The sequence below is a fragment of the Manis javanica genome, chromosome 17 (assembly GCF_040802235.1).
Source record: "Manis javanica isolate MJ-LG chromosome 17, MJ_LKY, whole genome shotgun sequence".
Taxonomy (NCBI): Eukaryota; Metazoa; Chordata; class Mammalia; order Pholidota; family Manidae; genus Manis; species Manis javanica.
In genome coordinates, this window is record NC_133172.1 from 3,923,541 (window position 1) to 3,950,990 (window position 27,450).

The 27,450-nt window shown below is 42.1% G+C and overlaps 1 protein-coding gene across 2 annotated transcripts; it reads right to left on the minus strand.

Annotated features, from left to right (window-relative positions):
- Positions 1–1,806: 1,806 nt before the first annotated feature.
- LOC108385285 (zinc finger protein 701-like) lies at positions 1,807–27,343 on the minus strand. 2 transcript variants are annotated; one of them, XM_073226426.1, is made up of 4 exons: positions 26,915–27,343; positions 12,178–12,304; positions 4,942–5,050; positions 4,020–4,157 (listed from the first exon to the last, which is right to left on the minus strand). In XM_073226426.1, the coding sequence occupies exons 1-3, from the start codon at positions 26,933–26,935 to the stop codon at positions 4,956–4,958; spliced, it is 243 nt and encodes an 80-aa protein (XP_073082527.1). In that variant the 5' UTR covers positions 26,936–27,343; the 3' UTR covers positions 4,020–4,157; positions 4,942–4,955. The 2 variants fall into 2 exon arrangements, with proteins under 2 accessions (XP_036881861.2, XP_073082527.1); XM_037025966.2 differs by lacking the exon at positions 4,942–5,050 and having other exon boundaries at positions 1,807–4,157; positions 26,915–27,336.
- Positions 27,344–27,450: the final 107 nt, after the last annotated feature.

Genomic DNA, 27,450 nt, shown 5'->3' on the forward strand with positions numbered 1-27,450 from the left:
GGAAACCCTTCCATTTGTGACAATGAGGATGTACAGCACATGTTTAGTGAAATAAGCTAATACTGCATGGAATCCCGTATGCGTGAAGCCTAAAAAAGGTGAACTTGTAAAGGTGAAGATTAGAGTGTTGGGTGCCACTGGCTGTGGGTGGGGGAAATGGAGACAAGCTGGTCAAATGGTGAAAAGGTTATTTATGGAGGATGAATAAATTCTGGAGATCTAATGTACAGCACGGTATATCTAGTTCGTAATAGTGTATTGGACCCTAGAGGCCCTAACAAAGCCTAATTCAGTGCATTTTAAAAATAAGCTAAGATGTCAAACCTCTTCCATGCTCTTTTCTGGGGTCTTATAAAACACTAACCAGAACTCTCTGAGTTTCAAGAATGCCACCCACCATGCCTGGAAACCAGAGAAGTGGCAGTTTTGAAGCACAGTTTCCTAGACGCCAGCAATCTGCCCTCAGGCTGGTGCAGACACTGATTAACTGTCAGTTCTGCCTGTCGCCCCTCCTGTTCCATGAAGTTCCCCTTCCAAACGTTCTCCCTCCGAACAGTGCTGGTGCTGCGTAGGTGTCCCTGGGAGGCTGTCCCCACCCGCTCGGTCGCCGGCTTTCCTGAACAAAGCCGCCTTTGCACCAACAGTTGTCTCTGGAGTTTTGGCATCTCAAGCAACAAAGAACGAAGTTATGTTGGAACTGGGCCACTGCCCAGTAACATCATCTTTATAAAAATCTCAACAATGTGAGATGACAGATGTTAATTAGCTTGGCCATGGCAGTTATTTCACCATGTACATACATGTTTTCTTTGTAAACCTTGAGCCACTACTGGATCTGCAGACCAGAGGGCAGGGTGCTGGATGGGCTGGCTCTTAAGCACAGGATTTAATGAGAAAGACAGAAATTAAGTCACCAAAACAGCTCTGTGCTTCCATTATATTGGCTTTTGGGATTCAGCAACATTTGCGTCAATAATGACTTTGGGCGGACAGGCAAACAAACCCCTTTTCACATCTAATATTTTCAGCAAGGAGAGATACCAGGGTGGGGTCAGACCTGGATACAGCCATAAAAGCAGGTGGATCTGATATCCGTGAGCCACTCTAACAAATAAATCAAGCCCAAGGAGGTGGTCATGGGCACCCCCAATCTGTACACAGGTCAGAAGACAGGTTAACTGCCTGGGGCTTGCGATCTGTGTCTGCAGTGGGGGGTGGAGGATAGTATAGAATCCAAAATATGTGCCCCTTTTTACTCACACAAATTACCAATTGAATTATCTAATTGCTATAAATTTTGATTTTTATAACAAATAACTCTGAAGGTAACCTCTAAAAAATTTGATGTCTTACTGCTTTCTTACGCAAATCTTTCCTGGTAAATTTATATTTTCACTTAAATATTTTCTAATGTATTTTCATCTGTAGTTTCTTTCCATTATGAAGACTGTCATGATTTTGAGGTCTATTTCTTGGACAATGGTGTTTCCATATTAAGCATACTGGTACCTTTTCTCCACCACGAATTTCCTTATGTACCATGTGGGAGGAAGACTTGACAGCTTTGTCACTGTCTTTCAATTTGTAGATTGTTTCCACCCATCTGAAAACTTTCATGCTCTCTACACGTACAGTTTACACAAACCTCTGTCCTACATCAGTGGACAAAACATGTTTCTCCATAGTGTGAGTTTTATGGGGTGCAGTAATGCTTCAGCACAGGTTAAAGGCTTTCCAACATTGTTTCATTTGTTAAGGTTTCTCTCCAGTATAAAATCTCTATGACATAGAGTAATTTTTTAAGGAAATTAAAAACATTTGCTGCAGTCATTACATTTGTATGATTTCTGTCCACAATGCATTCTGTGATTTTTGGTGATCTGTAAAGTCTGCATAAAAGCTAGCATATTGTTTACACTTCTAAGGTTTCTACCTTGTATGATTTCCCTGATGCACAGTAAGATGTGAGGAACAAGTAAAGGATATGCTTCATTCCTTACATTTGTAAGGTTTCTGTCCAGAATGAATTCTCTGATGTTTAGCAAGGTGGGAGACCTGTACAAAGGCTTTACTGCATTCTTTACAACTGTAAGGCTTCTCCCCAGTATGAATTCTCTGGTGCACATAAAGATTTGAGGAACTTCTGAAGGATTTGCTGCATTCATTACATCTGAAAGGCCTCTGTCCAGAATGAATTCTCTGATGTTCATTAAGGTGTGAATCCCACCTAAAGGCTTTTCCACATTCGTTACACTTGTAAGGCTTCTCTCCAGTATGGATTCCCTCATGCACCTTAAGCCTTGAGGAATAAGTAAAGGCTTTGCCACATTCTTTACATTGGAAAGGTTTCACTGCTGTATGAATTCTCTGGTGCACTTTAAGATATGAGGAAGAACTAAAGTATTTGCCGCATTCATTACATTTATAAGGTTTCTGCCCAGAATGAGTTCTCTGATGTCGATTACATTGTGAGTTCCAGTTAAAGGCTCTGCCACATTCTTTACACTTGTAAGGTTTTTCTCCCGTATGAATTCTCTCATGCATAGTAAGAATTGAAGAACAACTGAAGGATTTTCTGCATACTTTACATTTGTAAGGTTTCTGTCCAGAATGAATTCTCTGATGCCGAGTAAGGTGTGAGCTCTGCTGAAAGGTTCTGCCACATTCCTTACACTTGTACGGTCTCTCTCCTGTATGAGTTCTCCGGTGCACACTAAGACTTGAGGAACAAGAAAAGGATTTGCTGCATTCTGTACATTTGTAAGGTTTTTGTCCAGAATGAATCATCTTATGTTGATTAAGGTGTGAGTCCCACTTAAAGGTTTTTCCGCATTCCTTACACTTATAAGGCTTCTCTCCACTATGAATTCTCTCATGCACATTAAGACGTGAAAAAGAAGTAAAGGATTTGCAACATTCTCTACATTGGTATAGTTTTTGCCTCGAGTGAATTCTCTGATGCCGAGTAAGGTTTGAGGACCACCTAAAGGCATTTCCACATTCTTTACATCTGTAAGGCTTCTCTCCTGTATGAACTTTCTCGTGCACCTGAAGATACGAGGATCTAGTGAAGGACTTGCTGCACTCTTTACATTTATATGACCGCTTTCCAGTAGGGACCCTCTTGTGACTTTTTAGTTGGGAAGACTGAAGAAAGCCTTTCCCACATTCTTTACATTTGCAACTTTTCTCACCAGTGCAAATACTCTCATGTTTAATCATTTTTGAGAAATGTTTAAAAGTTTTGCCACATTCTTTATATTTGTAAGACTTCTCTCCAATGTGGATACACTGCTGCAGAATAAAGTCTGACCACTCCTTGAACACTTGCCCACATTTGTTACGTGGGTAATGGTTTTCTGGAATCTGAGTTCTCTGATCTCTATGTACTGATCCTCTGTTCCACTGTTTTCCAGGTTCTGTAGATCGACATGTTCTCTCTTGAATGTAACTATCTTGACGATTATTTAATAGAGAGCCCTTCCTAAAGGCCTGCTTAGCTTTACCGTACACATAAGGTTCTTTTTCACTGTCTATACAATGACATTCATTAAGTAAGGATGGGCGAATATAGTCTCTCTGATAGTTATTAAAATTGCAAGTTTTAGCATGAGCAGGAATTACTTGCTCATGGAAGAATAATGAATCCATGGTCAAGGATTTTTCAAATTCAATGTACTTACACATTTTTTCTTCATTACAGCTTTGGTCCTCAGAAGTACAGGAATGTGTATCTAATGCACTGCTGTGATTAAAATGATTGAAACTATTACTTGCACCATGGCCCTCCTCAGTTTTAAGGTTTTCCAAGATTTCCTTCTGAGCAAAGTTGTATTTCAAAACTGGATGATGACATTTACTCACAGAAACACGTTCTTCTGCAACAGTAACTGACTTGCACTGGATTTTGTCCCGAGTCACCCCAGGCTGCGGGTCCCCATAGACGGGGAGGGGCTTGTCCCGGGGGCTCCTCCCGTGGCTCTGCACTCCTCCGTGATGGCCGTCCTGCCCTCCACGCTCAGCCTCACCGTCACTGTGTGTCCTCAGGTGTGAGTCCCCAGGGTCACAGCTCCCACATCTTCCCAGGAGCACTCTTCGGAATGAGTCTTTTATGGCTTGCTGGAGTAACAATCCTTTTTTATAATGAGAAGAAAGTGCTGAAATATATAAAAATATCAAATTACCCCATAAGAATCAGTCAAACATACTTTATAAATCTTATAAAAATTTGTACTGTACATATATTTCACTGAACATTTAGTAATCTACACAACTGTTCTACACCTGAAGGAAGTAACATTGTATAATGTAGTTCAATTTTAAAGTCACTCTGCTGATGGTAAATACATGCACACATATTGACACTTGTAATATCATTATATTTAAGCAGCAAATACTTCCAATACTGGCATCAAGTTTAATACTCATGAATCACTTAATGCATTTGCAAGAAGATACAATGTGCCATTGCTACTATTAGGTGTTGGGCAGCATGCATATCGGAATACTTTTGCTACCTGAAATTATTACTATTTTTTAAGAGATTGCTATATACTTAAAATATGTTATGTAATACCCAAGAAAAAACACATGGAAAATGCTCAAATAGAAATGGGACAGGAAAAAAAGTATGACGGTAGAAAAAATCCCTATACACAAGGGAAGCAAAGGCAGACAACATGGAAAAGAAGCCCAGAACACACACAGAGTAAGTTTACAGAAAGGCAACGAGCACGTTTGCCTCCCCTTCATTAATTAAGTTTCAAGGGGCTAAAATCCCACAGAAAAGAGGAAGAGAGGCTGTGTGGATTAAGAAGACAAGGTCCAAATACATGTTATCTATGCAAGACTCACTGTAGATCTAGAAAAAGATGTAAAATGATAATCAATACAAAAGGTAACCATGAGGTTGGAAGAGTGGCCATTTCGGTTAAAACTGACTTTGCAAAACACTATCACAGGACAGTGACAGCCATCACGTAACGATCAATGAGACAGTCACAGGGAAGTATCCGAGGTGTAAGTCGTTCTGCATCCAGTATCGGAGCGTCTACACAAAGGAAACAAATAGTGACTGAATTAAGCAAACAGGAACAAAATAATAATGAAAATTCAATATCCCACTTTCAATATTGGGTAGAACACCTGGAGGAAGATCAATAAGGAGACAAGAGGACTGAAGAACAAAAGAGGGTAATTAGATATAATAAAGATGCAGAACCTCACCAAAGAGCACAAAAAACAGTCCTCTCGATGTCAAATGGCACGTGATGGAGGACAGATGATACATCAGCCCACAAATTAAGTCTAAGTAATTTTAGAAAAATACACATCTTACAAAAAGTAACATGTCTCTTTTGGGTATTGTCACTAAAGTATAATTCATATGCAGTATTGCACTGATGTCAGATGCACAACAGAGCGGCCTGACACACACGGACGCGACCAGATGCTCACCACTGTAGCGCACCTTCCCTCGGCCGCCAAGCCGAGCCATCACAGCGCTCACTGGCTGTACTCCTGCGCTCTACTTGCGTCCTGTGTGTGGCACTTACACGCTGGGTTAATATACAGAAGAAGCAAGATATACAATGGGGAAGACACAATTTCTTCAGTAAATGGTGTTGTGAAACCTGGACAGTACATGCAAAAGAATGAACTGACATCACTGTTTTATACTATTCAAAAGAATAAACTGGATTATAAAAGGCTCAAATATATGACTTGAAACCATACAACTCCAAAAAGAGAACAGGGCAGTTAACTGTTCATTATAAACATGACTAATGTGTTTTCTGGATATATCTTCTATTGGCAAGAGAAACGAAATTAAAAAAAGTAAGAAAGTGGGATTATTAAAAGGTTCTGAAGAGTAAACAAAAAAAGTCAATAAAATTAAAAGAAAATGTACTGGGCAGGATTATGAATTTGCAAATAATTTATCTCCTATGGGCCTAATATCCAAAATACAGAATGAACTCATTCAAGTCAAGAACAAAAAAAAGAAGTAATCCAACTAGAGACTGGCCAAAGGATCTGAATAGACTGTTTTCCAAAAAAGACACGCAGATGGCCAACAGACATATGTAAAGATGCTCAACTTCACTAATCATCAGGGCTGTCACCTCACTCCAGTCAGAATGGCTAATATCAAAGATACAAGACATAATAAGTGGTGTTGAGGATGTAGTAGAAGGGAACCTCCTACACTTCTGGTGGGAGAGCAAATTGGTGTAGCCACAACAGAAAGCAGTACAGAGATTTCTCAAAAAACTAAAGGCAGGAAACACTTCATGAACATCAATTCCACTACTTGGAATCTGCAAAAGAGAATAAAATAAACAACTTGAAAAGATACATGGACCTGTTGGTTTATTGCAGCATCATTTACAATAACCAAGACATGAGAGCTACCTATATCCAACAATAAATGAGTGGATAATGACGTGGTATATTTATAATGGAATAGATCACTCAGTTATGAAAATGAAGGTAATCTTGCCATTTGCAACAACACAGATAGACAAAGAGTGCATTATGCTAACTAGTAAGCCATACATTTGAAAGACAGTTACCTTAGGACTTCACATATATGTGTGATGGAAGAAACAAAACATAAGAAGTAGACACAAAAACAGAGACGATGGAGTACTGGTATCTTTTGTGGGACGTGAGGGGCACGAGTATGGGTGAAATAGGGGAAGGGGATAGAGAGGTAGAAACTTCAAATTATAAAAAACAGTAGTATCATTTCTGACCATGATAGACTGAAAGTAGAAACAATATCAGAAAGAAATGGGGGAGTCCATAGTACTGCAGGAAGTAAACTGCATGCTCTTACACCACCAATGTTCAGAGATGACATAGGCAAAGAAAATTAGAGCACATCTTGACACAAATGAAAGCAGACACAACATACTAAAACATACGGGATAGAGAGAAACCAATATGAAACAGGGAAATTTATATCAATGAGTGCTTATATTAAACAATGAGAAATATCTCAAATCAACAACCTAATTCTACACATCAGAAACTAGAAAAAAACAACTAAGTTCAAATTCACCACAATAAATAAACAACGTTAGGCAGAAATAAATGAAATGGAAAATAGAAAATCAGTAGGAAGAAAAAATAATGAATCTGGCAGTGGCTTCTTGAAAAAAAAAATCAATACTGAGAATCCTTATATAAATTAACAAAAATAAACTGGAGAAGACTCAACCAAAATCAGAGGTTAAAGATGAGACAACACAACTGAGGCAAAATAAAAATGGACACTGGAGTTTTTTTAGAAAAACTATATGCCAAAAAATTGGATAATTAAAACAAATAATAAAATTCCAAAAACAAAGAACTAAGACTGAATCTTGAAGACATAAATACATGAATATACCAGAAAAGAGATTAAAAACAGCATCCCATAACTTCCCAAGAGACTCCTTTTCAATTGGGCATGGCTTCACCTGATAATCCTATCAAATACTGACAGAAAAATTAACACCCATTCTCCCTACAATCTTCTGAAACTTAAGCAGAGGGATTATTTATAAACCCTTTCCTGTAAGGCCAACACACACACACACACACACACACAAACACTATACTAAAGAAGTGTGAAACACTGTATTTCTGAAAAGGAAATAAACTGATCCCATTAATAACAGCATCAAAAATAATAAAATACATAGGAATAAATTGAACTGAGGAGGCCAAAGATTTCTTTTCTGAAAACCATAATATGACAATTGATGAAATAAATCAAAGACAAAAGTAAATGGAATAGTATCCTATGTTCATGGACTGGAAGGATTAATACTTTAAAAATGTCAATACGTCCAAACACCATCTACATACTCAAGGCAATCACTATGGAGATTCCAGGATCATTTCTGTAATTAGAAAAGACAATCCTAAAATTTATGAGAACCCACAAAAGACCCCAAATAGCCAAAGAAATCCTGAGAAAGAAAAACTAAACAGGAGTCACCACACTCTGATTTCAAGGTGTATGATAAAGCTAGTTACCAGATCAGTATGGTACCGGCAGGGACAGACAGACAGACTGATGAACCAGAATCCAGAGCCCAGATACAAATGGAACCATGCTGGATCAACTACTATTTGATAAGGGTGCCAGGAATATTCAATGAAGATAATCTTTAATAAATGTTGCTGTCTACTTGGATATTCATACATAAAAGAACTAAACTAGTCCAAGACCTTACCCCATTCCCAAAAATGAACTTGAAATGGATTTAAGACTTAAATAAAAGGTCTGAGACTATGACTCCTGTAACAAAACAAAGGAAAGAAGCTCCTTGACACGGATTTTGGCTATGTTTTGGATATGACACCTAAAGCACAAGCCACAACAGCAAAATTAAACAAATGAGACTACATCCCACAAAAAAGCACCTCCATGGCAAAAGAAATCACCAACAAAGTGAAAAGACAACCTATGGAATGAGAAAAACTACTAGCAAACATTCTGTCTGATAAGGGGTCAATATCCAAAATATATAAAGAACCCATACAACTCAATAGCAAAAAGAGAAATGACCCAATAAAAAACAGGCAAAAGACCTGAACAGACATTTCTCCAGAGATTTAAAAAAGGCCAGCAATTAAAAGAAAGATGCTGAACATCACCAATGATAGGGAAATGCAGATTAACACCACAATGAGACAGCACGCCAAGCCTGTTAGAATGGCCATCATCAAACAGACAAGAGCTAACAGCCTGGTATAGATATGAAAAAAGGGAACTCCTGTTCACTGCTGGTGGGATTGTAAACTCTTATGGCTATTATGGAAAAAATTGGAAGGATTCTTAAAAATTTAAAAGAACTACATTATCAACGAACAATTCCACTTCTGGGAAAATATACAAATGAGAAACTAATTTGTAAATATCAGCAACATCCCATGTTAATAGCAGCATTATTTTCAATACACATGAAAAAAATCTAAATGTCCATCAACAGATGTATTGATGAAGAAGTTGCGATACATATATAAAGAGGAGTACTATTCAGCTATTAAAAAAAAGGAAATCCTAACATTTACGATATTATGGGTGGACCTTGAAGGCACATATATATATAACTGCTGGAGAAACACAAATGCTATATAATCTCACTTACCTGTGAAATTGAAAACAAACTCACAGAAAAAAGACACTAGTGGTGACTGGAGACAAAGGATAGTGGCAGAGGGAACTGGGAGAAGGTGGACAGAAGTTAAAAACTTGGCAGTTGTAAGATAAATGAGAACTAAGAAACATATAGCATGAGGTCTACAGCTCACATTGCTCAATGCTAGGAGAGTTAAGAGGGGAAATCCTGAGAGTGGTCATCACTGAAGGAAATTTTTTTTCCTTCTTTATTCTTTTCTTTTTATTAAATATATTAAAGATAGATGTTACCTAACATGTGCTAATCATTTCACAATATGTCAATAAAACCATCCTTCTGTACACCTTAAATGAACAGTGATGCATGTGAATTTCTCAAAACTGGAAAGCACATACATGTTAATGGAACTGAACTGAGGCCCAAACATAAGGCTGTGTGGAGACACTCAACTAATATTTGATAAGGGATGCAAAATACTCAATGAAGAAAAAAGAATCTCTTCAATAAATGTCACAAGGAAAACTGGATATTCACATGTAAAAGAATGCAACTGAAGACCTATTTTAACCTACTCATAAAAAAAATTTTCCCTGACATGTATTGAAGACTTAAATTTAGACTTGAAACCATGTAACTCCTGGAAGAAAAGATTTGGAGAAAGTTCTTTGATATTGATCTTGGCAATGATTTTTCAGATATGGCACCAGAAAACACAAGCTTCAGAAACTGACAAGTAGGACCACGTCAGACTGGTAAATCAAAAGCAACCCAACAGCTAAAGAAACAATAAAATGAACAGGCAACCTAGAGTGTGTAAGGAAACATTGTCAGGCCACATATCTGATAAGGGGTTAATATTAAAAACACAGGATTTCATGTAAGCCTATAGGAAAAAAATCTGGTTAAAAAATGGGCAAAAGACCCATATAGACCTTTTCCCAAGAGGGATTTCGAATGACCAACACACATGGAAGGAGGTTCAACACTGCTACTCATCAGGGTAATGTACGTCCAAACCACAGTGTAGTAACTCTTCATACCTGTCCCCATGGCTACTATCAAAGAGACACAAGGACTAGCGAGGCGCCAATAAAAGAAGCAAGCCCATGTAGTGCCGCAGGGATGTCAACAGCAGCAGTCACTCTGGAAAAGAGTTAGGAGCACTCTTAACAAAGTAAAAACACAACTGCCATATAATCCAGCAATTCCACTTCTGGGTGTGTATCTGAAGGTGATAAGATCTGGACTGCAAAGAAATATCTGACTCCACATATTCACTGCACTGTTTACATTAACCAAGACATGGAAACAAGCCAAGGGTCCACCAACAGATACATGAAATGAGACGCACCTCCACACGCACGTGCACACACACAATGGAATCCTAGTCAGTCATCAAGGAGGAAGCCTGCCATTTGTGACCATGTGGATAACTCTTGAGGTCTTTATGTGAAGCGAACTAAGCCAGAGAGAAACAAATACCACGAGATGGCACTTACATGATGTGGAATATTTTTTAAAAACCTGAAAGAGACTGGTAGTTGCCAGGGACCACAGGGTGGGGGGAGGAGGAAGCAGAGCACGAAAGCTGCACCGACCTCTAAGCACAAGGTGAGCTGACTACCCGGGACACAGTGGTCAACGGGACCCTTTGAACTAGGCCAGAAACAGAAGTTTTACAAGTTACTGCTCATAAATAACAAGGCACCTTGTTGAACAAACAGGGACCACAAAAATGAACTGTTGGAATGCACGTTACAGAAATGGGGTAGCTATCAGGGACTCCGTGACTAGCTTCCCTTGGAGGCGCCAGTACATTAGTCAACAAGGCATTAGTGAAGCGGCTCAGCCTCTCAGGGGCAGTAGGTAGCTCTTATGTCCTTGTCTTCCCCCATCCAGGTCATGAAATACCCACCACCCACTCTTTTCTCGTACAAATTCCTTGCTTCCCTGCATAGGGGCAACACTTATTCTGGTTGCTGCTCCATCTGTGCTCCCCAAGTGGCAATTCCAAGACCCCAGATAAGACCTTGTTCTTTCTCAGTTTTCTCTGCGGCTTCTCCGTCAGTGTGGAGTTCAGGACTGAACATGGGGTGAACATACTTTACGCCCCTGAACTCAGGAAGTACCACGAACCTAGGCTGAAGGACGAGGTTGCTGCAGAGGGGGGAGGTTTAAGTCAAAATACATCAGGAAAATTGTCTCTACAGCAACAAACCCCCAATTTTCCCCTTGAATTCAAGGATCTGACACACTTTCATACAAAGCTGAAGTTTACGGGAGCCATTCCATCAACTAAGAAAATAAAAGCTTTAGAAATACCATTTGACCCAGGAATCCCACTTCTAGGAATTTACCCTAAGAATGCAGCAGCCCAGTTCGAAAAAGACAGATGCACCACTATGTTTATGGCAGCACTATTTACAACAGCCAAGAAATGGAAGGAACCTAAGTGTCCAACAGTAGATGAATGGATAAAAAAGATGTGGTACATATACACAATGGAATATTATTCAGCCGTAAGAAGAAAACAAATCCTACCATTTGCAACGACATGGATGGAGCTAGAGGGTATTATGCTCAGTGAAATAAGCCAGGCGGAGAAAGACAAGTATCAAATGATTTCACTCATCTGTGGAGTATAAGAACAAAGGAAAACTGAAGGAACAAAACAGCAGCAGAATCACAGAACCCAAGAATGGACTAACAGTTACCAAAGGGAAAGGGACTGGGGAGGATGGGTGGAAAGGGAGGTAGAAGGGAGGGGAAGAAGAAAGGGGGCCTTATGATTAGCATGTATAATGTTGTGGGGGGGGCACCAGGAGAGCTGTGCAACAGAGAAGTAGTGATTTTACAGCATCTTACTACGCTGATGGACAGTGACTGTGAAGGGGTATGTGGGGGAGACTTGGTGAAGGGGGAAGCCTAGTAAACATAATGTTCTTCATGTAATTGTAGATTAATGATACCAAAAAAAAGAAAAGAAAAGAAAATCTTTAAATTTGGATCAGGAATTCTGGAAAGGAGCTCTAATCCTCACCCACAGAGACCAGGTTGCTGTAGTTCTCCTGCATCACGCTCCTGTACAAGGCCCGCTGGGCAGGCGCCAGGCATTCCCACTCCTCCTGGGAGAACCGGACGGCCACGTCCCCGAAGGTCAACAGTCCCTGAAATGTAAAAAAAAATAACAAAGGAACACAAATAACATGCCAAGTGGCTATGAACACAGTTCATAGTATGACTCAAAATGAGAGTGAAAGGTAAGATAACTGGTTTGGGCTTGTATGAGTGACCTGAAGCATTTTTAACACAAACAATAGTCTATAATGATCCTTTAATGTTGAGGAAATAGGATGATGTAAATCCATAAAACCAGTATAAACACTGTAATTATATGGGAGATAAAATACATAATTGAGGAATCCATACAGGCATGTATATTTTTAAGTGCTAAATGTATAGCTTACCTGTAAAGTTGTGTATATTTCTCAAAGGTAAAGTCATGGTGTGTTAGAAGTGTACCTATCAAAATTTAGTATGTAGAACAATGAAGATATCCTGATCTCTAAAGATCTCACTTTAAAATGCAGATGAGTCAGGTGTTTCCGGGTGGGTCCTGAGTTTCTGCATTTCCAGCAGGCTTACCAGTGATGGCTAAGGACTCTCCCTCCAGGGGCCACATGTTTTAATTACAGAGCAGTGAAATACCACGGGAAAATATTCATGGGTGACTTTGAACTAACCATTTTATGGCAAACGCAGTCTCTTAGATCATAGCAAGAAGGGCACCCGCAATCCATTTAGAACATTTACTGTATGCTAGATATTTCTCTAACAGCTTTTCATGAATTTATGCATAATACACAAAAATAATCCATGAGAAAAATACTCTTCTCTCATTTATGAGAATATTTTGTTAAACATCCAGTAAATGGTAGAGCTTGGGTTTTTACCCACTTAAATAACTTAGAATTTATCAAGAAGAATATACAGATTTGACAGTCTAGACACCCTGAAATGTGGTTCATAGTCATTTCCTAAACTGAGTACAGGAATAGAAACAAATGAACCAAACAGCACACACCTGATCTGGGGACTTTTACATTTTGCACACACATCCATGTATTAAAAGTAAACATGTTAAAACTAATATAATTGAAAATTTTATTGTCAGAAAATAAGAAATATTTTCAATTGAAAAAAATAATAATCATGCATGGATGGATGCTTTTCCCACCTTTTAAATACACTATGGAAACCCACACACATGATAAAAACCGCCCAGAAAAGCAGCAGCCAAAGCTACTGTTTAAGTGTATCTCCTTGACATTTTTTGCTACACTTATCATAGGTGCCAAGTTATGTTTTAGAATTTTAAGACACTAATACATATATTAAGTATATGGTTCTTGTTCTCTCTGACAATTCAAAAAGTAACAAGGAGCAGTAGACCCGTGACTGGAGTGGGAAATGAAATGCAAACTTTCATACCTGAGGCTGCCTCCACTTTGAAAAGCAAGTATCTCCAGGGAACAAAGGAGACCCCCTTCATTTTACAAAGCAAAATAAAGCAATGGGAATCTGAGAAGGGAGTTCCTAGACTAAATGAGGTGGAGTGTGAACATCTCTCAGCAAACCCCTCTGAGGTCCTGAATGATAACCAGAAATTACTAACGGTAGGATCTGGCCCAGAGCCCCCGAGCCAGGTGGACAGACGAGAACATCTGCCCTAATAGCAAACCTTGCTACTGGCTGCTTGAGGCCCACAGGTCACATCACACATCACTGCTGTGATACTGTGGCGGGGAGGGGGGATCTATTGCAATTTGAATCCAATTAAGAGAAAACAGCACTTTTATTGGCCTTCAATGTCCTGTAATCTCTAAAGCAAGTCTTTCATTAGGATTCGCTCTGAAATCAAGGCTTTGTCACAGAACTTTCTGAGTTATTCTGGGCCACATACCCACCCTGTTTATTGTTTCTTTAACCTGGTCTACCGAGAGATGGAGCATGTAGATGGGATCTAAAGTTGCAACTTCTCCGCCTCCGCTGACACCCCAGGCTCTGATCCCATCCTCCCTGGGAATGTCTGATTCAACACCTTCTTCCCCTTGATCTGACAAGGGAAATTCTTCAAATACTTGCAGGACAGTAACGCAAGGTGACCGTTGCTCATGCCCTACGGGAACAGAGGCACCCTGCAGAGCTCACCTTACTGTCATAAGCACACAAGAAACAAAAGTAGCTGAAAATACATCATTACAGAGGAATATGGATATGGGGAAGTTGGAGTTCCCATGGCTAGGATCCTCACTGAACTTAAACCACCTGATGATGCAACTGGCCTGTTGCTAGGCTACCGCTTCCACACCTTAGGCAATAGCCATTATTGTGCTATACAGAGAGCTCGGCCTACTGGAGGCAGAGATGCTAGTGCTCAGCCTACCCCTGGGAGAACAAGCTGGGTAATAAACCCTTTCATCCCAAAGAGCGTTCTGATGTCAATTTTTTTGGTCACATTGAATCCATAGCGAACTTGCCCGGGGCTGAAACCCACTGGCAAGACAATGGGACAGAGAGAATTAAACGTCTTAAGTTCTAAATGAATGATAGGTCAAGAGAAAAGGACACAGCTCCCTGGGACACACTTCCTTGGGGAGCTGCCATTTCTCCCTCCTCCCGCTCTGGGCTTCTGTCTCGGGCAGTATTATATCATGTGGAGAAGTCACACCTGTCTGGAGAGTATGCCCAGAAAGGCACCAGCAGAGCCTCTTCGGCTACTTCCACCCACCCACAGAAAGAAGGATCAGGAAATGCTGAGAAGGCCGCCTTTTGTGTCCTTGGGCTCAGAAGCAAAGTGGGGGCGAGGAGCCCTGCCGGAGACCAGCCCCTGAGCTCCTCCCTCCCTGTCCTCGGGGACCTCCCCTCCCACTCACCTCACCTCTCCTACGGCTGATGGGGGTGTGGGCTGCACTGACCTGCCCCTTGCAGCTCCTGGGGAGCAGAACCTGCCTTTTCCTGCCATGAACAGCACTCCCTTCTAAATTCTCCAGGAGTCCATGGGTTCCACCTCGCTTCCCCTTGGGAACACCTGGAGCCCCTCATTAGACCACATCTGCTTCCACCGAGACCCACAGACAGGATCTATGCTGGGGCACAGGTGATGTTTCCTACAACTGGTCCTGATGTTAATGGGAACAGGGAACTCTGAAGCTAAGCAATCCTGCCGCAGGTTAAGGTGCACACAGATCCCAGAGGCTGTTCCCCCCAAATTCATTATGGTTGTGCAGGTTTGAAATGTGGACCCAGAAAGGCCCGCCCAGCTGGTGTAGGTGTTGCCCAGCCCAGGCCCATTCCCAGCAGCACTGGGCTGGAGATGCAGACCCCACTCCCCTGAGCCCCTTGCACTGACCATCTTATCTTAACACAGGACTGCTGGTCCCCCATAAGGACCGCCACTCGGTGTTCTTGAACATCTCTTCCTTTACTTGCCATTTACAGCTTACACAAGGCAGGGGAGGCACAGTGTCTGGGCATGCCTGTGTTAGGGGAACAACAGAAGATTCTACACCCCTGTGGTGTCCACTGAGTATCTAGCTTGTGGCCACGATGCGGTTATGGTGCAGGGAGCTGGACGCTCAGGGACGTGATGTGAGATGCACTCTCAGTACCCTGGGGGTTGGTACCAAGGGCCCCACAATTCCCCTGAGGAGGTAGATTCTGGGCCCCTCCTTCTGCCTTTCTCCCCCATCAACTGTCTTTAATGCCTCTGTAGGACAAGAGCTACATTTGAATGGAGCGAAGCACACAATGGAGATTGGCTAACAATTCGGAGGGATTTTTCATTCTCTTTACTTTTCTTTATAAAAAGGCGGTAACTGCTTAAAACTGTAAGAAACTGTTCAATGGTTTCCCGAGCTGCTACGTTATACATTCCCATCAGCAATTTATGAGGATTTAAATTTATCCACATTCTCACTCCCATCCGGTGTTATTTTTTAAAAAGACATTCTACAAAATAAGAGGCAGTATCTATCATTTCCCTACTGATTGATTAGGATGAATGGATTTAAAAATGTGATATACATGGAGAGAGACAAGGAGAGAGAACGGAATATTCAAGCCCTTAAAAAGGAAATTCCTTCTTCAGGTGACAGCACAGATGAAGCCAGATGACATCATCCTAAGTGAAATGAGCCAGACACAGAACAAATACTGCATGATCCCAAATACACCTAAATGGAAAATGTCCCACTCTTAAAAGCAAAGAGGACAGTGGTAATTGCCAGGGGTGGGCGATGGTGGAAATGGGGAGATGCTGGTCATGTTTCAAAGTTTCAGTTCTGCAGACAGGATCTGGTAACTAATGTACAGCATGGTGACTACAGGTAAGACTGTAGTGTACTTGAATTTGGTAAGGAAGTTGATCTTAATGTTCTCACCACTAACATTTCCCTTTCCTAAGCCTACCCAACAGAAGTCAACTCCCAGAGTTCATATAGTTTCAATCTAATACATTTCATATATATTTTATAATATAAAACAAGTAATTTAACTAAAACTGTAGGGTTTTCTGGGACAATTATACTAGAACCTACTTTATCCTTTCAATTGTAAAAAAAAAAAAAAAAGTCATATAAACATAGAATCCCTTTTGTCTATAGATGGACCAACGGGGAGCAACATCAAACACACGAGGACAGGAAAGGGAACTGGCCCCGAGGAAGCCAGACCCCCGGACACCAGCCCTTCCTCACCGACCCCACATCCTGTATTCAGCCATTTCACCATTTGCTCTGTCAGAAGTTCCCAGATGGTAAGGGGTGTGGCTGCCTTCTCTGCACACCCCGAGGGCTGACTGTGGTCCTCAGCAGGGGAAGAGGCGAGGAGGAAACAGAGCTTGGAGGGCAAACGGACACGGGTAGGGAGATCGGGCGGGGGACTTCTGTGGGCTTCTGTGGGGTAACGGACCCCAGAACATGGGCTGGGATTACAGGCTTGGGAAGTCATGAATGCAGAGAGGATAAGGCCTGCTCAGTGGCTGAGGGCTGGCAATGTCAAGGACAACGTGATGGGACCACAGTCACTGAAAGGGGGATCAGACAGAGGCAAAGAGGACGGCTGGCATGGAGATGGGGGTGAAGGAGTATCGGACTAAATTCTTGGAATGACTGGACAGACTTCTTTGAGGGATTACGACAAAAGGGAATAGGCTGGTGGTGCGGTGGCAATATGGCTATCTAGGGGGTCTGGCCAGGTAGTCAAGGAGATATAGGTTGACAGAGGTGGGAAACATGTCACCTGATGGGTGGGTGGGGATGGGGATGGATAAAGAAAACAGTGGAAGCCACAAACACATTCCCACCGTTTCTTCACTCACAGATGGCTCATGGTTCACTACCGGCTTTCTAAAAATTTTAGCTCATGATGCAACAATCTTACATATACAAAATACCCATGAAAATCCATTACACTGAATAGAGTACAGGGCTGCAGCTGAGATTTCAGGAGAGACATTCACAGCCTCTTCTTCCCTCTTTGGGGATGCCAGACCCCAGACAGTGACCATGGTGGGTCTGACAGATGTTCATGGTGCCTGATGCTCAGTGATGGAAATAAATGTCTGCATTGCCCTCTACCAAGTTCTACTTATGTTTTGAACTTCTATGCCCTGAAAGTGGTATGATGAAAATCTTTATTTATTGCAACATCTCTGGAACACATCACTTGATTTTTTGTAAGAAAATGAAGCAAAGACACACATTTTAAGTATTCTTTTTTCCTTGCTTCTCCCTCTAAAGAAGCCATCCGAAGGGTTCACCATTAGCAATAGTTTTCTGGGTATAGTGCAGAATTTTAAAATATTTAAAATATTTTCCACTGAAAATAGTACGTATTTTATTACCAAATATTTTAAGGAATCAAAGTCTCCACTATTAATGGCCCCCTTACCCATGCCAGCTGGATCTCCAAGTGAACAATTTGCATTGGGTTGAGTAGTATGTTCCCCTTTTATGCAGCCTGGGATTATCATATACCATCATGTATAAAACTACATGAACATACTCTACAAGTGTAATATTTACCTACATACTTGTCGCATTTGAACTGATTTGTTCAAATTTTTCACATTTACAGAACTGACACTTCAGAGACAATATGAGTGTATAGTGACCATGTCAGGATATCTTGATCAAGCCTCACATGAACAGGCAGAGACATTAAGTCAATTATCATCTGCTCCAGGTGTGTTTGTGATTGCAAATAACATGAAAAGTGCCAATGACCAATAAATGGGGAGCAAATTCAATAACACTTTAGTACATTCCTGTACTGAGGCAGTACTAAAATTTGGTACAGCTGAGATGATGCAGAAAGTCATCCTGTGGAAACATCTCTGAAATGGCCTGCAACATGCAATGACACAGGGAATTAGTAGTATTTAGGTTAAGGAAGCCAAAAATTAGTTTTAAGACTCTATAAATAGCATTTGCATAATGCTTGAAAATTCCAAGCACTGCACTAGATGCTTTACTAATTTTAACACATTTTCATCCTGTTGTTTGGACTCAAAACACAATACTCATTTTACAGATATGGGAACAGAGGCAAATAATAACCAATTGGCAAATATCAAACAGGCAGTGACCGCATTAGGATTCCAAGTTGCATCCCTGCCCCCATGCCCCCAGAGTATCCGTGGCCTCCACACCAGGCTGCCTCCTGTGATGTCCAGGGAGATGTGTTGGGGAACATGAAGAATTCTGGAATGTCACCTCAGAATGTGCTGCCCCGAAGAGAGAAGGACAAGGGCTCAGTGAACGGGCTTTGGTCTTTATTTCTATTTCCTGAACTTCAAATCTGTTCTTAGTTACTGCTATTTATAACATAATGGGAAATTTTTCATGTGAATATGAAACTAATGTAAGAATAGAAGGGGCATAGATTAAAACAGCTTTTAAAAGAAAATTGATCTAACCTCTTAGACCAAACATGTCTAAATATCACTTAGATGGGAACATTTGGAACACAGGCATCAGGAGAAACACCAATTAGTTGATTCATCAGCTACAAAAATGCAGGGAGTACAAAACATGCAACTTGATGTGATATTTGAGAGAGAATAAATGTTAGAATATTTGACTCAGAGTCATACTAAGTACCTTAAATCATGTACTTGTAAAAGATGAGGAAACAGCCCACTCTCCCCGCTTTTATTCAATAGTTCTGGAGGTCCTAGCCATGGCAATTAGACAACACAAAGAAACAAAAGGCATCCAGACTGGCAAGGAAGAAGTTAAACTGTCCGTGTTTGCAGATGACATGATACTGTACATAAAAACACCCTAAAGAATCCACTCCAAAACTACTAGATCTAATATCTGAATTCAGCAAAGTTGCAGGATACAAAATTAATGCACAGAAATCTGTTGATTCCTATACACTAATGATGAACTAGAAGAAAGAGAAATCAGGAAAACAATTCCATTCACAATTGCATCAAAAACAATAAAATACCTAGGAATAAATGAACCAAGAAGGGAAGACCTATACTCTGAAAACTACAAAACACTCATGAGAGAAATTAAAGAAGATACCAATAAATGGAAACACATCCCGTGCTAATGGATAGGAAAAATTAATATTGTCAAAATGGCCATCCTGCCTAAAGCAATCTACAGATTCAATGCAATCCCTATCAAAATAACAACAGTATTCTTCAACAAACTAGAACAAATAGTTCTAAAATTCATATGGAACCACAAAGACCCCAAATAGCCAAAGCAATTCTGAGAGGGAAGAATAAAGCTGGGGGGATTACGCTCCCCAACTTCAAGCTCTACTACAAAGCCACAGTAATCAAGACAATTTGTTACTGGCACAAGAACAGACCCAGAGACCAATGGAAAAGACTAGAGAGTCCAGATATAAACCCAACTGTATATGATCAATTAATATATGATAAAGGAGCCATGGATATATAATGGGGAAATGACAGTCTCTTCAACAACTGGTGTTGGAAAAAACAGACGACACAAAGCAAGAGAATGAAACTGGATCACTGTCTAACCCCATACAGAAAAGTAAACTCGAAATGGAGCAAAGATCTGAATGTAAGTCACGAAACCATAAAACTCTTAGAAGAAAACATAGGCAAAAATCACTTGTATATAAACATGAGCAACTTTTTCCTGAATGCATCTCTTAGGGCAAGGCAAACAAGAGCAAAAATGAACAAATGGGACTACATCAAACTGAAAAGCTTCTGCACAGCAAAGGACACCATCAGCACAACAAAAAGGCACCCTACAGTATGGGAGGATATATTTGTAAATGACATATCTGACAAGGGGTTAACATCCAAAATATATAAAGAACTCACACGCCTCAACACCCAAAAAGCAAATAACCCGATTAAAAAATGGGTAGAGGATATGAACAGACAGCTCTCCAAAGAAGAAATTCAGATGGCCAACAGACACATGAAAAGATGCTCCACATCACTAATCATCAGGGAAATGCAAATTAAAACCACAATGAGTTATCACCTCACACCAGTTAGGATGGTGAACACAGAAAGAGCAGGAACAACAAATGCTGGCGAGGATGTGGAGAAAGGGGAACCCTCCTACACTGCTGGGGGGAATGTAAGCTAGTTCAACCATTGTGGAAAGCAATATGGAGGTTCCTCAAAAAACTAACAGAAATACCATTTGACCCAGGTATTCCAATTCTAGGAATTTACCCAAAGAATCGACTTCTCAGATTCAAAAAGACATATGTGCCCCTATGTTTACTGCAGCACTATTTACAATAGAAAAGATATGGAAGCAACCTAAGCCTCCATCAGTAGATGAATGGATAAAGAAAAGGTGGTACATATACACAATGGAATACTACTCAGCCATAAGAAAGAAACAAATCCTACCATTTGCAACAACATGGATGGAGCTAGAGGGTATTATGCTCAGTGAAATAAGCCAGGCAGAGAAAGACAAATACCAATTGATTTTCCTCATTTGTGGAGTATAACAACAAAGCAAAACTGAAGGAACAAAATAGCAGCAGACTCACAGAACCCAAGAAGGAACTAGCGGTTACCAAAGGGGAGGGGTGGGAGGGTGGGAGAAGGAGACTGTGGGGTATCATGATTGGTGCACATGGTGTGGGGGTCACGGGGAAGACAGTGTGGCTCAGAGAAGACAAATAGGGACTCTGTGGCATCTTACTACACTGATGGGCAGTGACTGCAATGGGATAATGGGGGGGGGTAGGACTCAATAATAAGGGTGAATGTAGTATCCACATTGTTTTTCTTGTGAAACCTTCCTAAGAGTGTGTATCAATGATAACTTGGTAAAAAAAAAAAAAAAAAAAAAAAGATGAGGAAATATAAATGGAAAGAAGAGTATTTGACTCAGAGTCTTGCTAATAGTACCTTACATCACACACTTGTAAAATATGAGGAAATACAAATAAATGGAAAGAAGAACCCGCTGGGACCACACCTTGTGGAAAACCACCCTCACCGTCCACCCAGGATAGATTCCATCTCACATTAGTTTTAATGCAAATGGCTGGTTATGCATACAATGCTCAAAACAAAAAACTGACTACCTCCACTTGTTTTATTATTGCCTATTTCCTTTGGTGGGTCATAAACTTGTGAACCATCAAACAGGTATTATGGTTTCCCTCTTGAAGCTTTTGTCTTCCTCACCAGAATCACTTCACTTTTATTGTTATGTGTTGATACTATTTCCACTGGAGTTTCAAGTTAAGGTGTGATGAAAATATCTTCACTTTATTCCTGGACTAACTTTTGGAAACCAACCGAGAGAACTGTGAAAGCTTAGAGGGCTCTTGCTCCGGCCCTTGACGGGCAGGCTGAGGGTCTCCGGCAGGAGCCGGCCAGGCAAGGACATGGGGTCGCCTTAGCATGGGAAAAGACTTCTTCAAAAGAACAAAGCACCTTAACCATAAAGAAGAAATGACAAATTGATCCTATGATTAAGAGTTGGTGCTCATCAAAAGGCACCTAGACAGGTATTAGCTGGACAGATGGCGGAGCGGTGGAACGGGCACCAGGAATAGACTCACAGTCTGCATATGTGAGTGTCTCCTGTAAATCACAAGGGGAAGACAGGCAGCATAACTAGGAAAAAATGGTAAAATAAATGAACAGACACTTCAGAAGAAGGGTTTACCCAGTGGTTAATAGACATGGGAAAGGCTGCTCACGTTCCTTACTCATCAAGCAAATGCAAATAAAGCCACCACCAGGGACCCCTGCACAGTCACCTGATGCTACAACAGGAATGACAGAGAACATCACCGGGGGACGAGGAGGCAAGTAAACCAAGAATATCATCACCTGCTGCCGGGTGTGAAACAAACACACACATTTTTGGAAAATTGTCTCTTAAAGCTGAACAGATGTAAACCTCAGAACCAACATCACCACGACTGGGCATAGATCAAAGGGAAAGTGCTACCAAGTCGACACACATTGCAGCACTTGCAAACCAGCGCTGCTCCCAACAGGGCCAAACAGAAAATCACTCACATGTGCTTCATCAGCGTGACTCAACTGCATGACTTCACAGTGAGATTCAACCACCACCACCACCACCAATAAATCACAAACAATACATGTCAGAAATCAAAATAGCAGGGTTCATGTTATGATTCCATTTATATGAACTGGAAAAGGGGTAAGAGATTTAGATGTTCCGGGTCACAACATCAGCCACCCTAAGGACAGTGACTGGGAGGAGCTGTCTGCCCAGCACTCTCCCATTATTTGAAAAGGAATTGTGTAGAGGCAGTTCGGTCTGTGGAATTGCCTAGTCCTCCACGGATGACCACTGATGCATAGAAATTCATTTCTTAAATACATGTCAGCAATTAAAAAAATATTTGGAGGGATGTGAATAGATGTAATTATTCTCTTATATTATCAAGGCATCGTGAAAAGTGCTAAATAACTCCACACTGTGATCAGTTTCTCAAAGTATGCAGCAGCATCTAGGTTAAGACCTTTGAGGTACAGAAAATACAACATCCTGTAAGAATAGAAATAAGTTAGCATAAGCATAGCCATCTTAAAGGCCTAGAAGCCATTTTCTGAGTATGTGACTTAGAAAGAAAAACTAGAACTGGGTAAGGCCTTGAAAAACAAGTTAATCATGAGCACCGGGTGATGGGCAGCTGTGACCCTTGCTCAGTTAATCTTACATACCAAGCTTATCGTGCAGAACCTCCCTAACCATTGAGGAGTAGTCTTACCCTGCCCTTGCTTAACCCCAGGATGTATGTCTTGCAAGAATAATGTATAGTTGTAGAAAATTACTATGAGTTAAGTGCTTTGAAATTGCTATATAAACCCTTGGCTCTGAGTGCTCGGGGTCCTTGTTGAGACCCGCTGCGACGGGCTGACTTGGACCCCAGCTAGCTGGCTGAATAAAGACTTTGCTTGAATTTACATCTCTATGCCTGTGTAGTTTGTTCTCTAGAGAAGCCTCGGAAGCCCGGACCCTAACAATCCAAAAATAGATTGAACAATAATCTAAAAACTTAACACAGAAAACAAAATGAGGAAATAGAACAGTGTTGTGAAGAGCACACAGTGAGTTAATACATCCAATCCCAAATATTTATTGTTATTCTAGACACACATAAACTTGAACATTCCTGTGAAAATCAATTGTTTTGACTACATTCAATTAGACTCTCAAGACACACAATAAAATGTAAGAGTTAAAGTAGGAAGTTAAAAATTCATTCCATGTAATTTTAAACATTTTTGACATGTGGTCTCACGATGTCTCTCTCCAGTGAGAGACATATGTCACCAGCCACAGCCTGTCCTCTAGATACTCTAAGATAAACTTAACACAGGGATTTCTTGATCCTGTTCTTCCCCAAGACGGTGGCTCCCCTCAAGCAGTGGGGACTGATCAGTTAGGAATGTCCACCCTGCCTGAGGTCAGTTATCGGCTGATGACCATAAAATGTGTTAGGAATCTCACTTCCTAATTTCTTAGTTTTTAAAGTGGAATCTCAGCCTTAGGATGGAGTCTCTCCTGTTCTTACTATACTGTTTGTATCCCAGCATTTTTCATCATACACAGGAAAAATTAATCCTGATGCTTGTCCCACATCCCAGCCCTGCCTCATAATGAGTCAACAACTGGATATTGTGAAAACACATGCAATATTCATGTTTCTGATAAGATGAGAGTGTTTTTTTACTCCTTATTCAGGTAAAGCGGAACCAGGATACACTAGAGTTGCAGGTCACGAGCACAAAGGGGCTGACATGGAAAAAACAGAGCAAAGAGTGCAGACATGTTCACCATCACCCGACGGGATGACTAAATAGAGCCCAGCGTATGTGAGCGATGACAGAATTAGAGTAAAAAGCTACAGATTTCCTCGGCAGAGCAAGGATGCTCCCGGTGGCTCTGGACTCGGGGGAAGATCTGCAGGGGATATTTGTCCTGTGAACATGTGGCAGCCTCTGTACAGGGTGAGAACAACGGAGCCTCTGGCCCAGAGCACGAGCCCCACACACACAACGTCTAGTGTGGCAGCAATGCTGTAAACAGGGAGACTCCGATCTTGCCCTTCAGTCCAACAGAGCAGCGCCCACACTCTCATTTCCTGGTGATGCTCGTGCTGATCCACTTGCCGGTCACGCCAACAGGGAAAATGGCGTGGATCAGCACGGACAGAATCCAGCACAGGATGCTGGAGGGGCCCATGCACCCCGGGGCATTCCCCTTCAGCTCCGCGCACTTGGGGGTCCCAGGGCTGATGGGTGATGGCCTGGGAAACACTCAGGAGGCAGGTGCTTTCAATGGACACAGCCCTGGCCACACTATGATCATCACAGAAAAGAAGTCTATTTCCAACGTCTTTGGGGAAATGTCCTAACCCAAAAGCTGCCACTGTCTGGAGTTCTCAGATTTAGACAATGACCAAGGAGTTGGCTCCAACCAGGTGCCCGAGAGTCAAATCTGTGCACTCTACCCTGCCCCACTAACAGGGCAGAAGAGATCTTGGTAAAGAGAGACATCCCGCATGATTCCAAGGAGAGCTTGGGACAAGAAGATCATTCCTAGTGCCACACCCATGGCAGGGCAGCCATCCCGTCAGCTCTCAGTGACTGATATTTGTCCTCAAAGCCAGGGGACCCTGCATGCAATAAAGAGACACAGGCTCCATGCAGAGCGTCAACTTAGTTCCAATATTCTCCATTCCCAGCACAGTAAGATGCTCTTGCCATATTGTCTGAATCTCAGGGAAGATGACCTATGACCACAAAACCACTGCAAATGCTGTTTCTTTAAGATCAATTACACATTACAGGTACCCACACAGGCATACAGTTTTGAGTGCTATGTTTACAGGCTACAAAATTACTTGTGTATATATATCTTAAATGGAAAGTGTATGTAAGTTACAAACGAACTTCTTACATTCCAGCAGTGAATTATGTTAGGGTCCGGAGCAGACCACCTCTCAAATAGACAGAAGACACTCACGATAAGGCAAGTCACACAGCGAGGTTTATTTCCAGCTAGCTGGGGTCCAAGTGTCTGCCCAACGCAGCGGGTTTCCACAAGGACCCAGAGCACTCACTCAAAGCCAGGGGTTTATATGGCATTTTCAAAAAGCACTCACAGTAATTTTCCATAATTTTTGGCTTGTGCCACATCCCAGGGGTTAAACAAAAGCAAGATAAGACCACTCCTCAAATGTTAGGGTGGTTCAGCAACATAAGCTGACCAGAGTCGCTACCGCCCATAACCCGGTATGCGTGATTAGCTGACCAAGGGTCGCAGTTACCCACAACCCGGTGTCTATGATTAACTTATTCTTCAAAATCTGTTTATCAAGCCTTACCCAGTTCCTCCTTTCCTGAGTCAGGTACTCAGAAAATGGCTTTTCAGCCTTTAAGATGGCCATTCTCATGCTAACTCATTCTTACAAATTCAGAATTTCACTACAGGGAATTGCAGATCCTCTTAAAATGGAACTACTCATTCAGGAGCTCTGGGGCTCAGAGTCTGCACTTTTATCAAGGACGAAGCACAGGGCCAAGACTCTATTTTTGAGTAACAAAGACACAGAACTACAAGAAAAGATTCCTCAGAAGACTCTGAGTTTGGTGGCAATTGCAGGTTCTAATACAAAGAATGGAAACAATCCTTGGTGAGCATTCAATAATTACTTGCTGAACATTTACCAAATATTCTAACAGCTTTTCATAAATCAATGCAAGAAAGCCCCCAAAAATTACGTTTAAGGAGAAGCATATTCTCTTCTTTCATTAAACTATTTTGCCAAAAGGCAGGAAATGGCAGAAATGAAGTTTTAACCAGATTATTTGGCTCATCACCGGACTCATCCGCATCCCTCCCAAGTTACATTATATACAGTTATGTGACAGCGCTCCTCCGGGAGTGATGCCTCCAGCTAAACTGTTTTCACCCAGTTTTGGGGTAGGAGGTCAAAGATTCTTCCTGAGTCTTTTGTGCTAGGGTGGTTTGGCAACTGAAAATAATCTGCATGTCCCAAATGGCACACCTTGGGGTGGCCGACCCTTGGTCCGTACACACCTAAGCCTGAGTTGCATTTTTTAAAGAGTTTTCAGAGCAGGTGGGCACACTTGGAAGGCAAGATGTAAGAAACAGAGAAGTAACCGAGTGTCAGGTCTAAAAGCAGAGCAGCTCAGGGGGAAACGCGGGCCCAGCCCCGGCCGGACGCACCCTCACCTGGGCGGTCGCCATCTCCGCCTCGGCCTCGGGCTGCTCGGGCTCCTCCCCCACCGGGCGCTGTGCGGACACGGCTCACGGCCCCGGAGACGATGCGCGTTTCAACAAGGACCCAGAACACTAGCGCCGGCCGCGCGCTGGACCCTGACACGGGGGCCAGGCCGCCCTCAGGGCCTGGGTCTCAGGACGGACCCGGGGACGCGGGGCTTGGGGACAGCGGGCACTGGCTCCGCCCCGCAGGAAGCTGGGACTGCGCACAGGCCCGGCACCCGGTGGGGGCCCGCGGGGACAGGGGAGGTCACCGGGCGCGCGGAGGGGGAGCCCCGGGAAGAGACCCCCACGGCCGCGCCGCCCCGACCGCAGGACACGCGCCTCCCGCCGCCGCGCCGCCCGGAAGCAGGGGCGAGACCCGCCCTCCCCGCGGGGGAGGGGCAGCCGCGCATGCGCAACAGGGCCGGCGTCTCCCCGCCCACCCGAGGCCCCGGAAGCGGCCTGGGGCTCCGCCCCCTGAGGTTTGAGGGAGGGCGGGG

Coding starts and splice junctions, on each gene's coding strand:
- LOC108385285 (XM_037025966.2), bottom strand. CDS start 26,935: ATGGCGACCGCCCAGGTGAGG. Junction 12,305..26,914: donor TGGCGACCGCCCAGGTGAGG/GTGCGTCCGGCC, acceptor TTTACATTTCAG/GGACTGTTGACCTTCGGGGA. Junction 4,158..12,177: donor CAGCAACCTGGTCTCTGTGG/GTGAGGATTAGA, acceptor TATATATTTCAG/CACTTTCTTCTCATTATAAA.